Source organism: Drosophila serrata, unplaced genomic scaffold (assembly GCF_035046125.1).
Source record: "Drosophila serrata isolate PLE 108 unplaced genomic scaffold, ASM3504612v1 contig_272, whole genome shotgun sequence".
Taxonomy (NCBI): Eukaryota; Metazoa; Arthropoda; class Insecta; order Diptera; family Drosophilidae; genus Drosophila; species Drosophila serrata.
Window position 1 is genome coordinate 2,047,005 of NW_028257170.1, and position 12,421 is coordinate 2,059,425.

At 37.2% G+C, this 12,421-nt stretch overlaps 3 protein-coding genes across 10 annotated transcripts in view; 1 reads left to right on the top strand and 2 right to left on the bottom strand.

Moving 5' to 3' along the window:
* Nucleotides 1–10,289, bottom strand: part of Sarm (sterile alpha and armadillo motif) — a 44,549-nt gene extending 34,260 nt beyond the window's left edge. For 5 of the 8 annotated variants that reach the window (XR_015271963.1, XM_086833985.1, XM_086833971.1 and 2 more), the window contains exon 1: nucleotides 7,341–8,079. Coding sequence is in view for 7 of the 8 variants with exons in the window: in XM_086833985.1 (XP_086690111.1) it covers nucleotides 7,341–7,688 (348 nt within the window). In the remaining variant the exon portion in view is untranslated. Of the gene's footprint in view, nucleotides 1–1,924; nucleotides 4,274–7,340; nucleotides 8,080–10,164 lie in introns of those variants that run through there. The other 3 variants (XM_086833974.1, XM_086833975.1, XM_086833987.1) reach the window with 2 other exon arrangements.
* A 187-nt stretch (nucleotides 10,290–10,476) lies between these two features.
* Nucleotides 10,477–11,196, top strand: LOC147643473 (uncharacterized). The gene has a single exon (XM_086834000.1). It carries the CDS (start codon nucleotides 10,557–10,559, stop codon nucleotides 11,022–11,024), a length of 468 nt encoding a protein of 155 aa, XP_086690126.1. The 5' UTR covers nucleotides 10,477–10,556; the 3' UTR covers nucleotides 11,025–11,196.
* Nucleotides 11,059–11,795, bottom strand: LOC147643474 (uncharacterized). Its single transcript, XM_086833999.1, has one exon. The coding sequence runs from the start codon at nucleotides 11,654–11,656 to the stop codon at nucleotides 11,180–11,182; it is 477 nt and encodes a 158-aa protein (XP_086690125.1). The 5' UTR covers nucleotides 11,657–11,795; the 3' UTR covers nucleotides 11,059–11,179.
* Between the last annotated feature and the right edge of the window lie 626 nt (nucleotides 11,796–12,421).

The window sequence follows — 12,421 nt, forward strand, 5'->3', positions numbered from 1 at the left end:
ACTTAAATCAAGTAAAAGTATTAAAATTTATTTAGTCCCACTGATCGCCATTAGTCTTAATAAGCACATGAAAAGGCACAACAAAAGATATATCTTAACATTGGCCCTGGGTTTTTCCCCCAAAATGAGAAATGTTTAGGAGGGGGCACAAAGTAAATCCCCCGATCTCAGGCAGGGCCTCCTGCTCCAACCGTCCGTTCATCCGTTCATCTGTCCGTACTGTCCGTCCTGTCCGTCCGACCAATTCCTCCCCCCAATTGACGTCAACGGCGCCGCCGACAGAGTCAGTGAGGCAGGCCGAAAGAAGCACGTACTGGAAATCAAATTATGTAGTTTCTACATTATATAGACAAAGTCGACGGCAACAGGCAATGGAAAACAGAATACAGAAATAAAACATTCGGTTCCACTTTGGAACGAGACCAAAATCAAAAGAAAAAAAATCCCAGCAAATGCGCACAACAAAGATCCAGATCTTGGCTATATAAGCAAATACAACTAAATATATGTTTTTTGAGAACAGAAACGAAATCCTCGGGCAATCTCTAAGGGGGCCCCAGTTTTTCCTTGGGTCAGGTCGAGAGTGCAAATTGGCAGATGGTGCTTTGGTTTCTGGAACTGTTTCGATCTGTATAGATGTAGATATTTTATAAGTATAATGAACGATTGGAAACTGCAGTTGACGCATTTCCACGTCGACGCATTTGGTTCTCAATAAACAAAAGCCGCATGAAATTAATTATAAACAAATAGCCACAATTCCGTTCGATTCAATTTATGTGCCGGCAATTTTAATGGTTTGTGTTGTTTTGTTTTCGCCGGATTTGCCAACAACACGCCGGCTCAAAAGCCTGAAAATGGTTGTTTATTTTCCACAGCTTCGGTTTATTAAATGCATGGCATTAAGCACCGATATATATGCGTTTCAACTTTCAGTTTGAGTGCGTTTTATGTCGGCTATATCGAATGGCCGATAGGCTCGTAAAGCGTTTCAACTTTAGAGTGACATTTACAGCCGAAGGAGAGGTGGCCTTCACATATAGTTTACAAATGCAAAGGGGTCTTGTTTGTTTTGTTTTTAAATTTAAATTTGTCTTTGTTTTAACTTGAAACTTTGAGAAAAAAAGAAATATATTTAAAACGAATTTAACACATTTTTTGAATGCTTAATATAGATCTTTCGTTTATGAACGTTTTTCTGAACTCTAGATGAAACCCCTTTTATAAGAATTAAAATTTATTTAAAAAATCAAAATAAAACAATAAATAACTTGGGTATGGGTTTAAAAAAAATGGACAGTAAATTGTTACATGTTCATTTCTTAGAATTCTTTTTGATATTTTTATAAAAATAATACGTAATTCCATAAAGCAATTTTGTTATCAAAAGAAACGTGGCTAGAACTATAGCAAGCAATATTCTATATTCCATATTTAAACCGGATGTATTTCCTTTAATTTTTATAAAACCCCATCAAAGAAATAACAATAATAGAACTGCAGTTTCGTTGGAATTCCACCCAGAGTGCAGTTCAGGTCAATTAGGCGACTTTGATGTTCAGTTTTCTATATAAAATGTCTGGTGTATCGAACAAACAAAAATCCAAAATCCATTGCGTCACAAATAGCATACGAGAATCATAAATAAAATCATGTTTTCATATATACCTCCGAGTCGAGCGTCTGAAGTCTATTGTGCCTTTCACTGGCCATTAGGAGCGCTGCCTCCGCTGCCGTCGTCTGGTTCTTGGTCATTTTGAACCGCGTTGTCGGCGCCGCGGGGTTAATGTACCCTGCGACCTAAACACAAAAAAAAAAACCCTTGACTCTCACAATTGTGCCTTCATTTTCGATGGGTTTTAGGAGACCAATGTCTGATTTCTATTAAAAGAGGGCGTGGAGAGGGGGATTGATTGACAATTACCTGATAATGCTGCCGGGGAAATATGAGACGCGATCGCATGCCGGCTGCCGTGTGGCTGCCACTTGAGGTGGCACTTGCAGGCTGTGTTTGCGCCAAGAGTGGACTTCTGGTTGAGGTGACAACCATGGTTGCTGATTATTTCTTTATTCACTTCACTTTATAATCAAATTTTGATATAGAAACTATCACTCGATCACTCTAAGGGTTTTTCCCTTTGCACACTCCGTTTGTTTACTTTTATTTATAATGCGGCTGCTTTGCTTTGGGGTTCGTTGGCATTTTTCCTAGAATTCCTTTAGATGGCCAAAAACAAAAACATACATTTTTCATTATATATTATTATTAACAATCCCAAACAATTAAAATTCCTTCGTGGGTTATAACAACAGAAAAACAGCAGATGAAACTGTGTAATTTATCCGCACATAATCGCATTCAAAAGGTGTTTGTTCTTTTGGCATTGTTGCTGCCCGTAAACAATTATCAAGCATCTGGTTTTTTAGCTCTCTCGTGCTTTATTATGATTATTTGTACTACCAATTTCGTTTTGGCAACCGTTAGCCAAAAGATACGTGCAAGTCAAAAGCCCAAAAAAAAAAAGATTCACGCACAAAGAGAAGCCCAAACAGTTGGAGGAAGAGCAGGGGAAAGGCTTACACAAGAAATGCCACAGAACTGGTTTCCGTGCCTGGCGGTGCCCCCGGTGACAAATGTATCTGCAAGATACATAATACACAATAAGCGGGTCTGATTAAGCCCTCCTTTTACGGCTAGAATTGGCTCGAACTTCTCAGAATTTTCGCACATGACCAAAATAAAAGAGCAACATTTAAGCGAACTCTATTGATTTCGTTTAATTTTGAAATAGTCCGAAATTAAAAGAGAAAGATCTATCTATCTAAAGAGGTGTTATTTTCTATAAAAATATTTATAACAATAAAATGAATTCCTTTCAAACAAAAAAGAATGTAGAATTAATTTTTAAAAGATTACCCTTTACCTTTATATATCTATTCTTTACGATCTTTTTAATGCCCTATAAAAAGCAAAAACCTTTCTAGAAATTCCCCGTCTTTTATTACAAAAAATTCCAAAGTTTTCCATTTTAGATCTTTCTGGCCAAAGATGCAAATGAATAGCCAGTTTCAAAACATTTTACAGCTTCGTTTGGACCAGACCTTGACTCGGTTTCGACTTTGGTCTGGTTTTTCACACCTCTGGGGGCGTGAGACAAGTTCAAAGCCCACCTGAGACACAGATGTGACGATGGAAAGCCCACGTGCTTTAGGTTTTTCCACACTTCCGTTCGGGGTCTTCATGTAACTGGCTAATGAGTTTCCGCTTGGCTAATGCAGCTGCTATATAACCAACAAAGGCGTTAACCGCTCTTTGCTGCACTTTTATTTATTTTTATTTTTATTTGTTGTGCCTGAGTCGTAGTTAGTGAGTATTTCAAGTACTACTGCACCTCTGTGGGCGTCCGTCTGATTGATTTCTTGTCTGCCAAAGGCGACGACGAAAAGCCTACGCAACGATTCTGTTCGGTTTGAGCTTGTGGTTTTCAGTTTTTCCAAGCTGTTTTTTGCGGTCGGACATTTGTTTTTGTTTGCTTCTAGATTCGTCGAACTGGTTTTCTGTTGTTAACTCGTTTTATTAGCCCACTTAAATATATTTTAACAACTTATGGAAATTTATTCTTGAATTTTCTATGAGACATGCACTCCTTTTCTTGTTATTAAATGTATTGCATTTTCATGTAAATTATGGGTTGTCCATTCATTTTTTTATTTCGGTTATTTGCAAGTCAGATTTTTGAATTAATTCTTGGTATCGATATTCCACGAATTTCTTTATTTTTATATTATTTATGTCACTTGAGCGCTGATTGGTTGCTAATTTCTTTTGATTTTCTTGGGAACACCTCAAGAAACTTGTTTGAAATTCGAAAGAAGTTACAATTTATTATATTATTTATCAGACACTTTTCCACATGCTTTTTTCTGTATCTCGAACGTCACACATGTGACGACAAAAAAGAATTTAATTTTATTTTTACTCATATACGTATTTGTTTCTTTTATTTATAGCTTTCGATAAATTTCAATGGAAATATTTTCAGCTTTCCCTTTACGCACTTTTTTCACTTGGATTTATAGCGATCTTTAGGCATTTTCGCTATTTCACAATAATACGTTTATACAATACATTTATTTATTGTATTTTTTTAAGGCATTCGCTGAGGTTTCTTTGTAGATATTATTATTTCTTGTTGCTGTATCTGTATCTGTATCTGTCGTTGTCTTCGATAGCGCTCTATGAACTCGACGTTTGAGTGTTCGACACAAGACTGAGGCCTGAAATTTTTATTTTCTGACTCGATGCCTCGAAAAAGAAGAGAAATATATACTTCGAGAGAGAGAGAGGGAGAAATCCCCGGAGAGAGAGAGGGAGAATTCCCCAGAGAGAGAGACGGAGAGTGGGTGATCCTCTTCTTCAGAGTCTGGCTAAAACAACTTGTTTTTACTTGACGCTTTTGGCGCATTTTGTTTCGTGCCATTTCATTTGATTTCTTGTTATTTTATATATTTTTACATCTTTCACATTTTTGGCAATGATTTGCAAGGTATTTTTTCGCGGAAATCTAGGTATAAAATGATTTCCCCACCTTCAGCCTCTCGACCGCATCTTTGTTTATATTTACCATTTGTATTTATTTGCACAGACTATTTTGTTTTATTTACTCGAACTAAGCAAACAGAAATCATCTCCGAAAATCGATTCGATATTAGCCGACACGTGCGTTTTAAATGGCTAAAATCTTTTAACATGTTTTTTTCCGCTTCTCTTTTTGGCTTTCTTTCAATCTAATTGATTTGTAGGTATTTGTTTATTGAATGATGTTTTTTTTTTGCGTGTTTGGCGTTTCCAGGAAATGGCAAAGTGGAGCGAAAAATAAGCAAAATAAATCCGATTGAATGAAAATGCCTTGAACCGATGTAAAGAGTTCGTGGCTCCACCTACAGCTGGTATCTGTGCATCTGTCGGATACTCTGAACAAGTTGTATCTGCGACCGCGTCAGATACTCGCGCGCAAGGCCACTAGCGACTCTTACGTTATGCAATTCATCTGAGCTAATTCATCCATCATCTTTACCACCAATCTGTTCGCGAAAATTTAACGCATCCTTCAGATACTTTCGCTATTCGGGTCAGGCGAATTAGTCACTAAAATGGCACACTTCTTTCCCTTGCCTTTGATCATGTTTTAAGAAATGTTCAAGTTAATCACAACTTTGTCAAGTGCCAAGTCCTTCAACTGAGTCATTTGCCCATTCAGCAAAACCAAGCCAAAATGGTATAATACTTTTGTTTATAAGCAATTAACAGGGGACACTAGAGAAGTGGGAAAATTATGTGAATATTGAAAGAATTACGAGTCTGTTTGTTAAAGAAAATTGAACTTCTTTGAATGATACTTTTAAATTTAGATTAAATATCTTTAGGATTACCAATTCAGCAGTCTTTATAGTTATATATATTATATAAAACAATATACTTTATATATATTATTTCATTTTAAATCTTAAATTAATTTTACTTCATACCAGACATTTCAAGCATCTTTAAAATAAAGAGAAATTAAGTCTTTATGTTAAAAACGATTGGGAATTATAGGAACACATCGGAGGATGCTTACTTAAACCAAGAAATTAATGTTTTCAGATATATAAAAGTATATGGAGGAAGTCTCTATGAACTTTTTAAAATTTAAAATATATAATTTGCTTCACTAAATCGAGTGCTTACTGTAATTGTTTTGTCTTCAGCTGGTGTATCTATGTATCCAATTCATTCAGGCTTTCGCCTAAAACATCTGTGAGTCATCAGTAAGAGCTGTGGATCTCTCCACCAATAACATCTTGCACCGATCGCATTGCCAATGAAGGAGTTTTCAGCTCTGACTCACCATCGTGGGAGCTTTGCATTCGCATCTAAGACATAACTTTCAAGACGTTACCCTACTATACCTTTAAAAAAAACAGGAATAATAATAAAGAAGAAAAAAAAGAGTGACCACGCCTTCTTCCCGCCACGCATGCGCTTCATCATCGTCCGCGGACTTATCGTTTTATTTTCTCTCAATTGGAATTTTCATGCGTAATTGATTTTTATGCATTTCTCCTCCTGCTTTTTCCCCCTTTGAGATTGTTTATTTATTTATATGCAAAGCGTGCTTAACACGTTTTTTCCCCTTCTCTCTCTCACTTCCCTTGATTTTTGTGATTTATTTGTGACTCGGAATTGGGTCACTTGAGCGTTGGCCAGGGAATATAATTCCTTGATACAAGACCTTAAATCGAAATGTACAAGAGAATTGGTTTTATGAACTTAAGTAATTTATGCTGCATCTGAGGGGGTTTTCACTGATTAACAAAGACTCCGGGGACAGATTAATGTAAGAATTGATATTACATTTGTTAATTTTATTTGTATTTTGTATTTGTATTTCAAAGCTGTTTATTTAGGGTCGGCTTATACCCCAAATTTTATAATTTTAGGGACCGATAAAGTTCTTTTTAAGACATTTTGGTTTGGATAATAAAGAGATGGAAAGAAAAAGTCATTATTATGCTGAGTCCCTTGTTTTTGCTTGCGTTTTACAGCACAATTCGTATCTTAACAGCACTCTGTTAATCTTTTTTGTTCGGATAAATAACAGTATGGTAGAAAACCAATATGTTTAATGATAGCTCTCAGGTTCTTTAACAGTGAGAATAGATTTAAAATGGACCTTGAAGATTTGGACTATGATTCTTTTAGAATTTCTTTTTGGATTCCTTTTAAAAATCAATTACTGGAGGTATTTGTAAAATACTTTTTTTAATTCGAACTTTTTACTCTCAACAAGTTGCTGTAGTATATAACACTATAGTAATAAGCTATTATTAAGGGCATTACTGAACGCTAAAAGCTTAAAAAACCTATATAAAATGGTTGAATTGCGTCATTAAGCACCTGTTATCGTTATTATTATGGAAACCCTTCTCACAAAAGGTCTACCAGAAAAATATGTTTACAATTTCAATTAGATGCTGGTCATAAATTACGACAACTAATCCCAATCTCGACACCTTACAAGCATCCGCATTTACACAAACACACTCTCACCTGAGAGGCTAATGCTAATGACACCATCCGAAAAAAACACACTCGAAACTCAAACAATTTGTTTTTGATTTGACCATGAACTGGGTAGCATATCAAAATAATTCAAGTTTGTCTTTTGTTTTTACCTCGGCAAGCATACGTATCTATTTCTATGGCTATTCAAAACCGAGAGATGCAAATAACAAAAACAAATGACATAATTGTTTTTATGATTGTCTGATTTTTCAAACCAAAAGGAAGTACTCACCTTGACAGTGGGCATTAGCTGTGCATTAACTTTCATATTGGAATCGAAATCAGTTGGTTTAGTGAGCTCCTGATAGGTCTTCTCTACGGTTGAGATTGTGATCTCTGGGCACAGTGGTTTCTTGGGATTATTACCTCTGGAAACGCAATTGGTCAGGGATAAACGTCGCACACTACCGATGCGAAAGGTGCCTCTACCATCACCCGTACCACTGCCACTCGATTTCCTGCGACTCCTTCGAACCTTGAAACTCCTGCTATCCTCACTTTCTTTCGACTGTGGATCAGTGTGGTTAATACTCAATGTTGTTGTCTTCTTGCACCACAAGCCGCTCAAACGATTGCCCATGCTATACGGATATCACATTAACTCTTTGCCGGCTTCTAACGATAAATAATCTCGAAAATGTTGTTTATACTGATTCGAATTCAGGGGAGAATATCGAGAGAGATATAGATGAGACTGAGGGAATCGGAGACGAACCGCTGCGCATCTCAATTCGGCAAATACTGAATACGGAATTCTTGCTGAAAACCACAAAATGCCAGACCCAAAACACAGTTGTCCGTTTATAAGTAGCTTTTTAGGCACCCCTGTCCTCTCTCTCTCTATAGAATATACATATGTATAGATTTTTGTGTGTATTTTTCGGTGTGTTTGCTGACTTTTGGGAGCTTTAGGTTTATAATGTGAACAAGCCGCGAGCCCAACGTCTCTGTTTGTATTTCAACTGGGCACTATTCGCCCCTCGGTTTGTTTGTACTAATCGATTTTTTTTTCGAGTCGTTTTGCGAGAGCCTACACCACACAACACACACTCTCTTTTTCTCTCTCAGTTCTCCGGGAAGATTCCCCGACAAACCCAGGCACTAATTAATATGCTCAAGCCCCTTCCCCCTCTATCAAACACAACCAACTTCATATAATTTTCAACAACAATCTTCAGCGACTACAAACGCAGCTCACGTTCTGCTGCGTTGGGCTGACGATGAAGAGCTTGTCAAATAGTTAAGAACATCGAGGAGAAAGAATTTAATTGATCTACAGTCAGGGGCATACCCTGCAAAAATCGATGGAGGGGAATATACAAAACGGAAATAATACAATATGGTATTAAATTCGGTTGTATTTTGTTTGGGAATTACAAATCTAGGGGCAATATTATATTATTATATAATAGATACAAATATAGGGAAGGGTTACACAAACTACAAGGGTTTTTAAATCCTTTATACAGGTGTCAGGAAGTATGCTACAAAATTGTATGTACCTATTTCTTTTTAGGAATAAAATATTGCAGTTTTACTTAAACTTAAAACCCACTGCTACTTTTGATTAGTAACTTATGCAGAGCAACACATTTCAAGAAATCTGAATTAGTTTTAGGGGATATATTGCAGAATCTAACATTAGATATTTTAAATCCCTGGTATTTTTTTTTAATAGTGTTTAAAATCTTTTTTCTTTTGTCAAGAGATCTAAATAAAAAACATAAAACGAATTATACTTTATTCAAACATAACCCTTTCTTGAGTTCCCTTGTTAATGCCATAAATCATACCCCCTTAGATCAAATCATTATTATCAAAATATAAACAAATGTATGTGAGTCAGCTGGTCACCTTATCAGCAAAAGGTTTGAACAATGCCCTCCAATATATGGGTCAACGTTTAGTTTCATTAATTAAAAGGTTGTTTTAGCTCATCTAATCATTATGATCTATTAAAAAAAAAAAACAAATGTTATTTACCAAAAGAACAAACCCACTGAGATGATCAGTATACCTTTCGCAGGGCATTTCGTTAACAAGAAATTTGCTTAACGACTCACGAGCCATGCTAAAAATCAACGCCAAATGCCGATTATTCATACCCGGTATATCCATCCAATAATGTGGTTATAGCGCTATATACTCTACGGACTCGTTTTTGCCTCTTTCTTCTGCGTCTACGTGTTTTGAAAACGTGCTAAATGTTATTTATTAATTAAGTTGACGCTATTTTCTACCTATTTAGGCAAGGTGAGAGATAGAGAGAGAGGGAGAGCTCCAACGAGGGAGAGAGTTATATCTGCCCAGAGCCGGTTATATATATTTTTTTTTGTTAGGAAAGTCGCCAAGTTAGGGAGTGGTTCCCGACCTAATCCCCCATCAGTTCCCCAATCCAGAAAGAGTCGCGTGTGAGGTGTGAGTTATGTATTTGCTTAAATATGGCACTGGGTTTGCTTAAAGTGCACTAAGAAAAGTCAAGGGATTACTAAATAATATTCGAAAAGAATTATTTTTGTAATTTTAAAGTGAAGAGATTACTAAATAATAATCTAGTATCAATATTTTGTACATCTCCAAATGGAAAAGTTGCCTAAATAGATGATTTATGGATTATACTACTATCATTCCAAGAGTTTTACTATGTTACCATGTATATGATCCCTATTGTCGTAGTCCCACCTATATTTAATATTAGATTGGGTAATTAGTTACAGTGTATGCAAAACTATAATCAGAATGAGCCTAAAACGCGTTAAAGGGGGGTGGGAAAAAGCAAAGAATGAAGGGGAAACTAAAGCTTGAGTGAGAGTTTATGGACACCATAAAGCCAGTGAAGAGCTCCAAAGTGAGTCATGACCTTTGCTCGCTCTGCTTATTTATAAATAGCCTTTGGCAATTATTCCGAGTGTGAATTTATAAAGCCAAAAGGTCCCGAATAAAGTCTCAACTGCCAGTTTATATGCGTGCTTGGAATACCCTCCAACAATATTTAAAGAATTACGCTTACAAAAACATCTTACATTTATTTATATTTAAAAAAGGAAAGCACTTACATTTCCATAACTCCTGATGCTTGAAGGACTTAAGCTGAACAATCTGCCAATCTGGTGGTAATGCGTTGGAGATCCATTACTATGCGATGATGATATATCCGTGAACATGGGCGAGTGGGAATGATCTGGGAAAGAGGATATTTCATATATTTTAAAGTTATTTCAAAACTATAACACAAATTTCACTAGAAGAAGAAGGTGTCCTAAACTATGATATTGCTGTTTTATTTTAGTTTTGATTCATAACTTCTGCTGTATAGCAATCTTAATCCAACGGTATAAATACATCCATAAATAACAATTGTAAAGAACTTTAGTTGGCCTTGTGTTAATTGTCGTCTGGGTAGAAAAATATATATAGAATTTGCTGTCATTAGAATAAATCCCCAATTATGAAGAGCTCCAATTCCAAAGGCAAGGAGATCCAGATGAAGAATGAAGTCTTCCCTGGAGGAATCATTCCTTTGCTGAAGCCCATTCGCAGTAATCCATTTTCCGCCAGTCCTCAGCTCAATTGTTTCATGGTAATCGTGATCCGGACTAGGAAGTGGACCAAACGCTTCTTCTTCAACCTGTCCCTTCATCCCAGACACCTGCCAATGGTCTTGGCCACCATCTTGGTGGCCATCCGTCGGAGTAGTTGGCACAACTTCTTCGTGTTGATGCCATCCAGGGACTTTTTGCTGTTGCGTTATCGCTTCCCCATGGCAACGATTATAGCAAAGAAGGGTGACTACTTGGAGTGTCCTACTGATCCTAGAGCATTCCAAAAGAAGTCGTTAAGAAGTCAGTTAGTTTCAAAAAATAAAAGAGGCCGGAAGGAAATCAAAAAGAACAAGTCAAAGCTTCCTCGTCGTTAAGGAGCTGATTCAAATAAATCAAAATAGGCTACTTGTATAAGATAATCCACATCTAAAAATATTAACAAACGAAATGGAACACCTTGGTCATCTTAAATCTATGGAAACCAATTTATGCATTTAATGTGATTAAATAATTGTTTATAAAAGTTTCTCTACTCACCACTCAAAACGGGCGACATGTCCTTGGGAAAGGCAAATAGATCGTTGTTGTTCCTAATATCCGATGAGTTCAAGGTCAAACTCGGTTTGCGAACACCCAGGAAGTTGGTGGAGGCCGAGGCGGCACTGGAACAACCACTCCCTCCACCCGATCCTGCTCCTGGAAGGCCATAGCTTAAGCGGGTAGGCGTGGCATTGGGCAGATGATGGGATTCCAGGGGAGAGGCAGATTTGGGTATTCCACTGCTGGAATTGATGCATCCCGCGGGCACTCTCTTTAGGATCGGTGCAGGTGGCAGTTGGGATGGCGAGGGACGGAATACCCCAACTGGATGGGGAGGATTGCTGCTCAGTGGGTCACCTTGCTGCTTGGGAATGGCCAGTCGGAGCGTTTGCCTCGCAGCTAGCCTTCTTCCAGGCGCGTATTTATTTCCCGACTGCGCAGTCGACGCCGGCTGATCGTGATTCATGATCGATTCAGGGGGCGGGGGAGCGAGAGAAACCTGTTGCTCTCAGCTGTTAATCTCACAGCTGCTCTCTTTGTGTTGAGCTCTCTAACAACAGCGGTTAATGTTTCAGTTCTTCTTCTTGATTTATGCTGTTAAATACTCTCACTAACATTACAGTGTATCTTGCTCTCAGCTGTTAATCTCACAGCTGCTCTCTTTGTGTTGAGCTCTCTGATAACAGCGGTTAATGTTTCAGTTCTTCTTCTTGATTTATGCTGTTAAATACTCCCACTAACATTACAGTGTCTCTTGCTCTCAGCTGTTAATCTCACAGATGCTTTCTGCTAACAGCTGTTAATGTTTCAGCTCTTCTCTATTTATCTTTCAATGCTGTTAAATACTCCCACTATCATTACAGTGCCTCCTGCTCTCACTGCCACTGTTGTTCTCTTTGCTGTTATTGTTTTTATTTATTCTGTTGCCATAGATACTTTTTAACAGCACAGCTGTTTATCACTGTTATCACTTTTGGTTGTATTCTCTTGTTTTGCTGTTAAGCTATTCTCTGTTACTCTCTGGCTCTGTCAACGATTTTATAGCTTTATTTTTACTTTTTTTACCACTTAACAGCTGTTATCTTGGCCTTAACTATCTGTCACTTTTATCGCTGTTTTTTTTTGTAATTATTTACACTTCTTTTTTGCACACTTGTCCGTTTTGTTGTTTGGGCTTTTATCAATGAATTCGCTTTATTGCTGTTGTGTTGGCTTTTCAGGAAACTGCAAC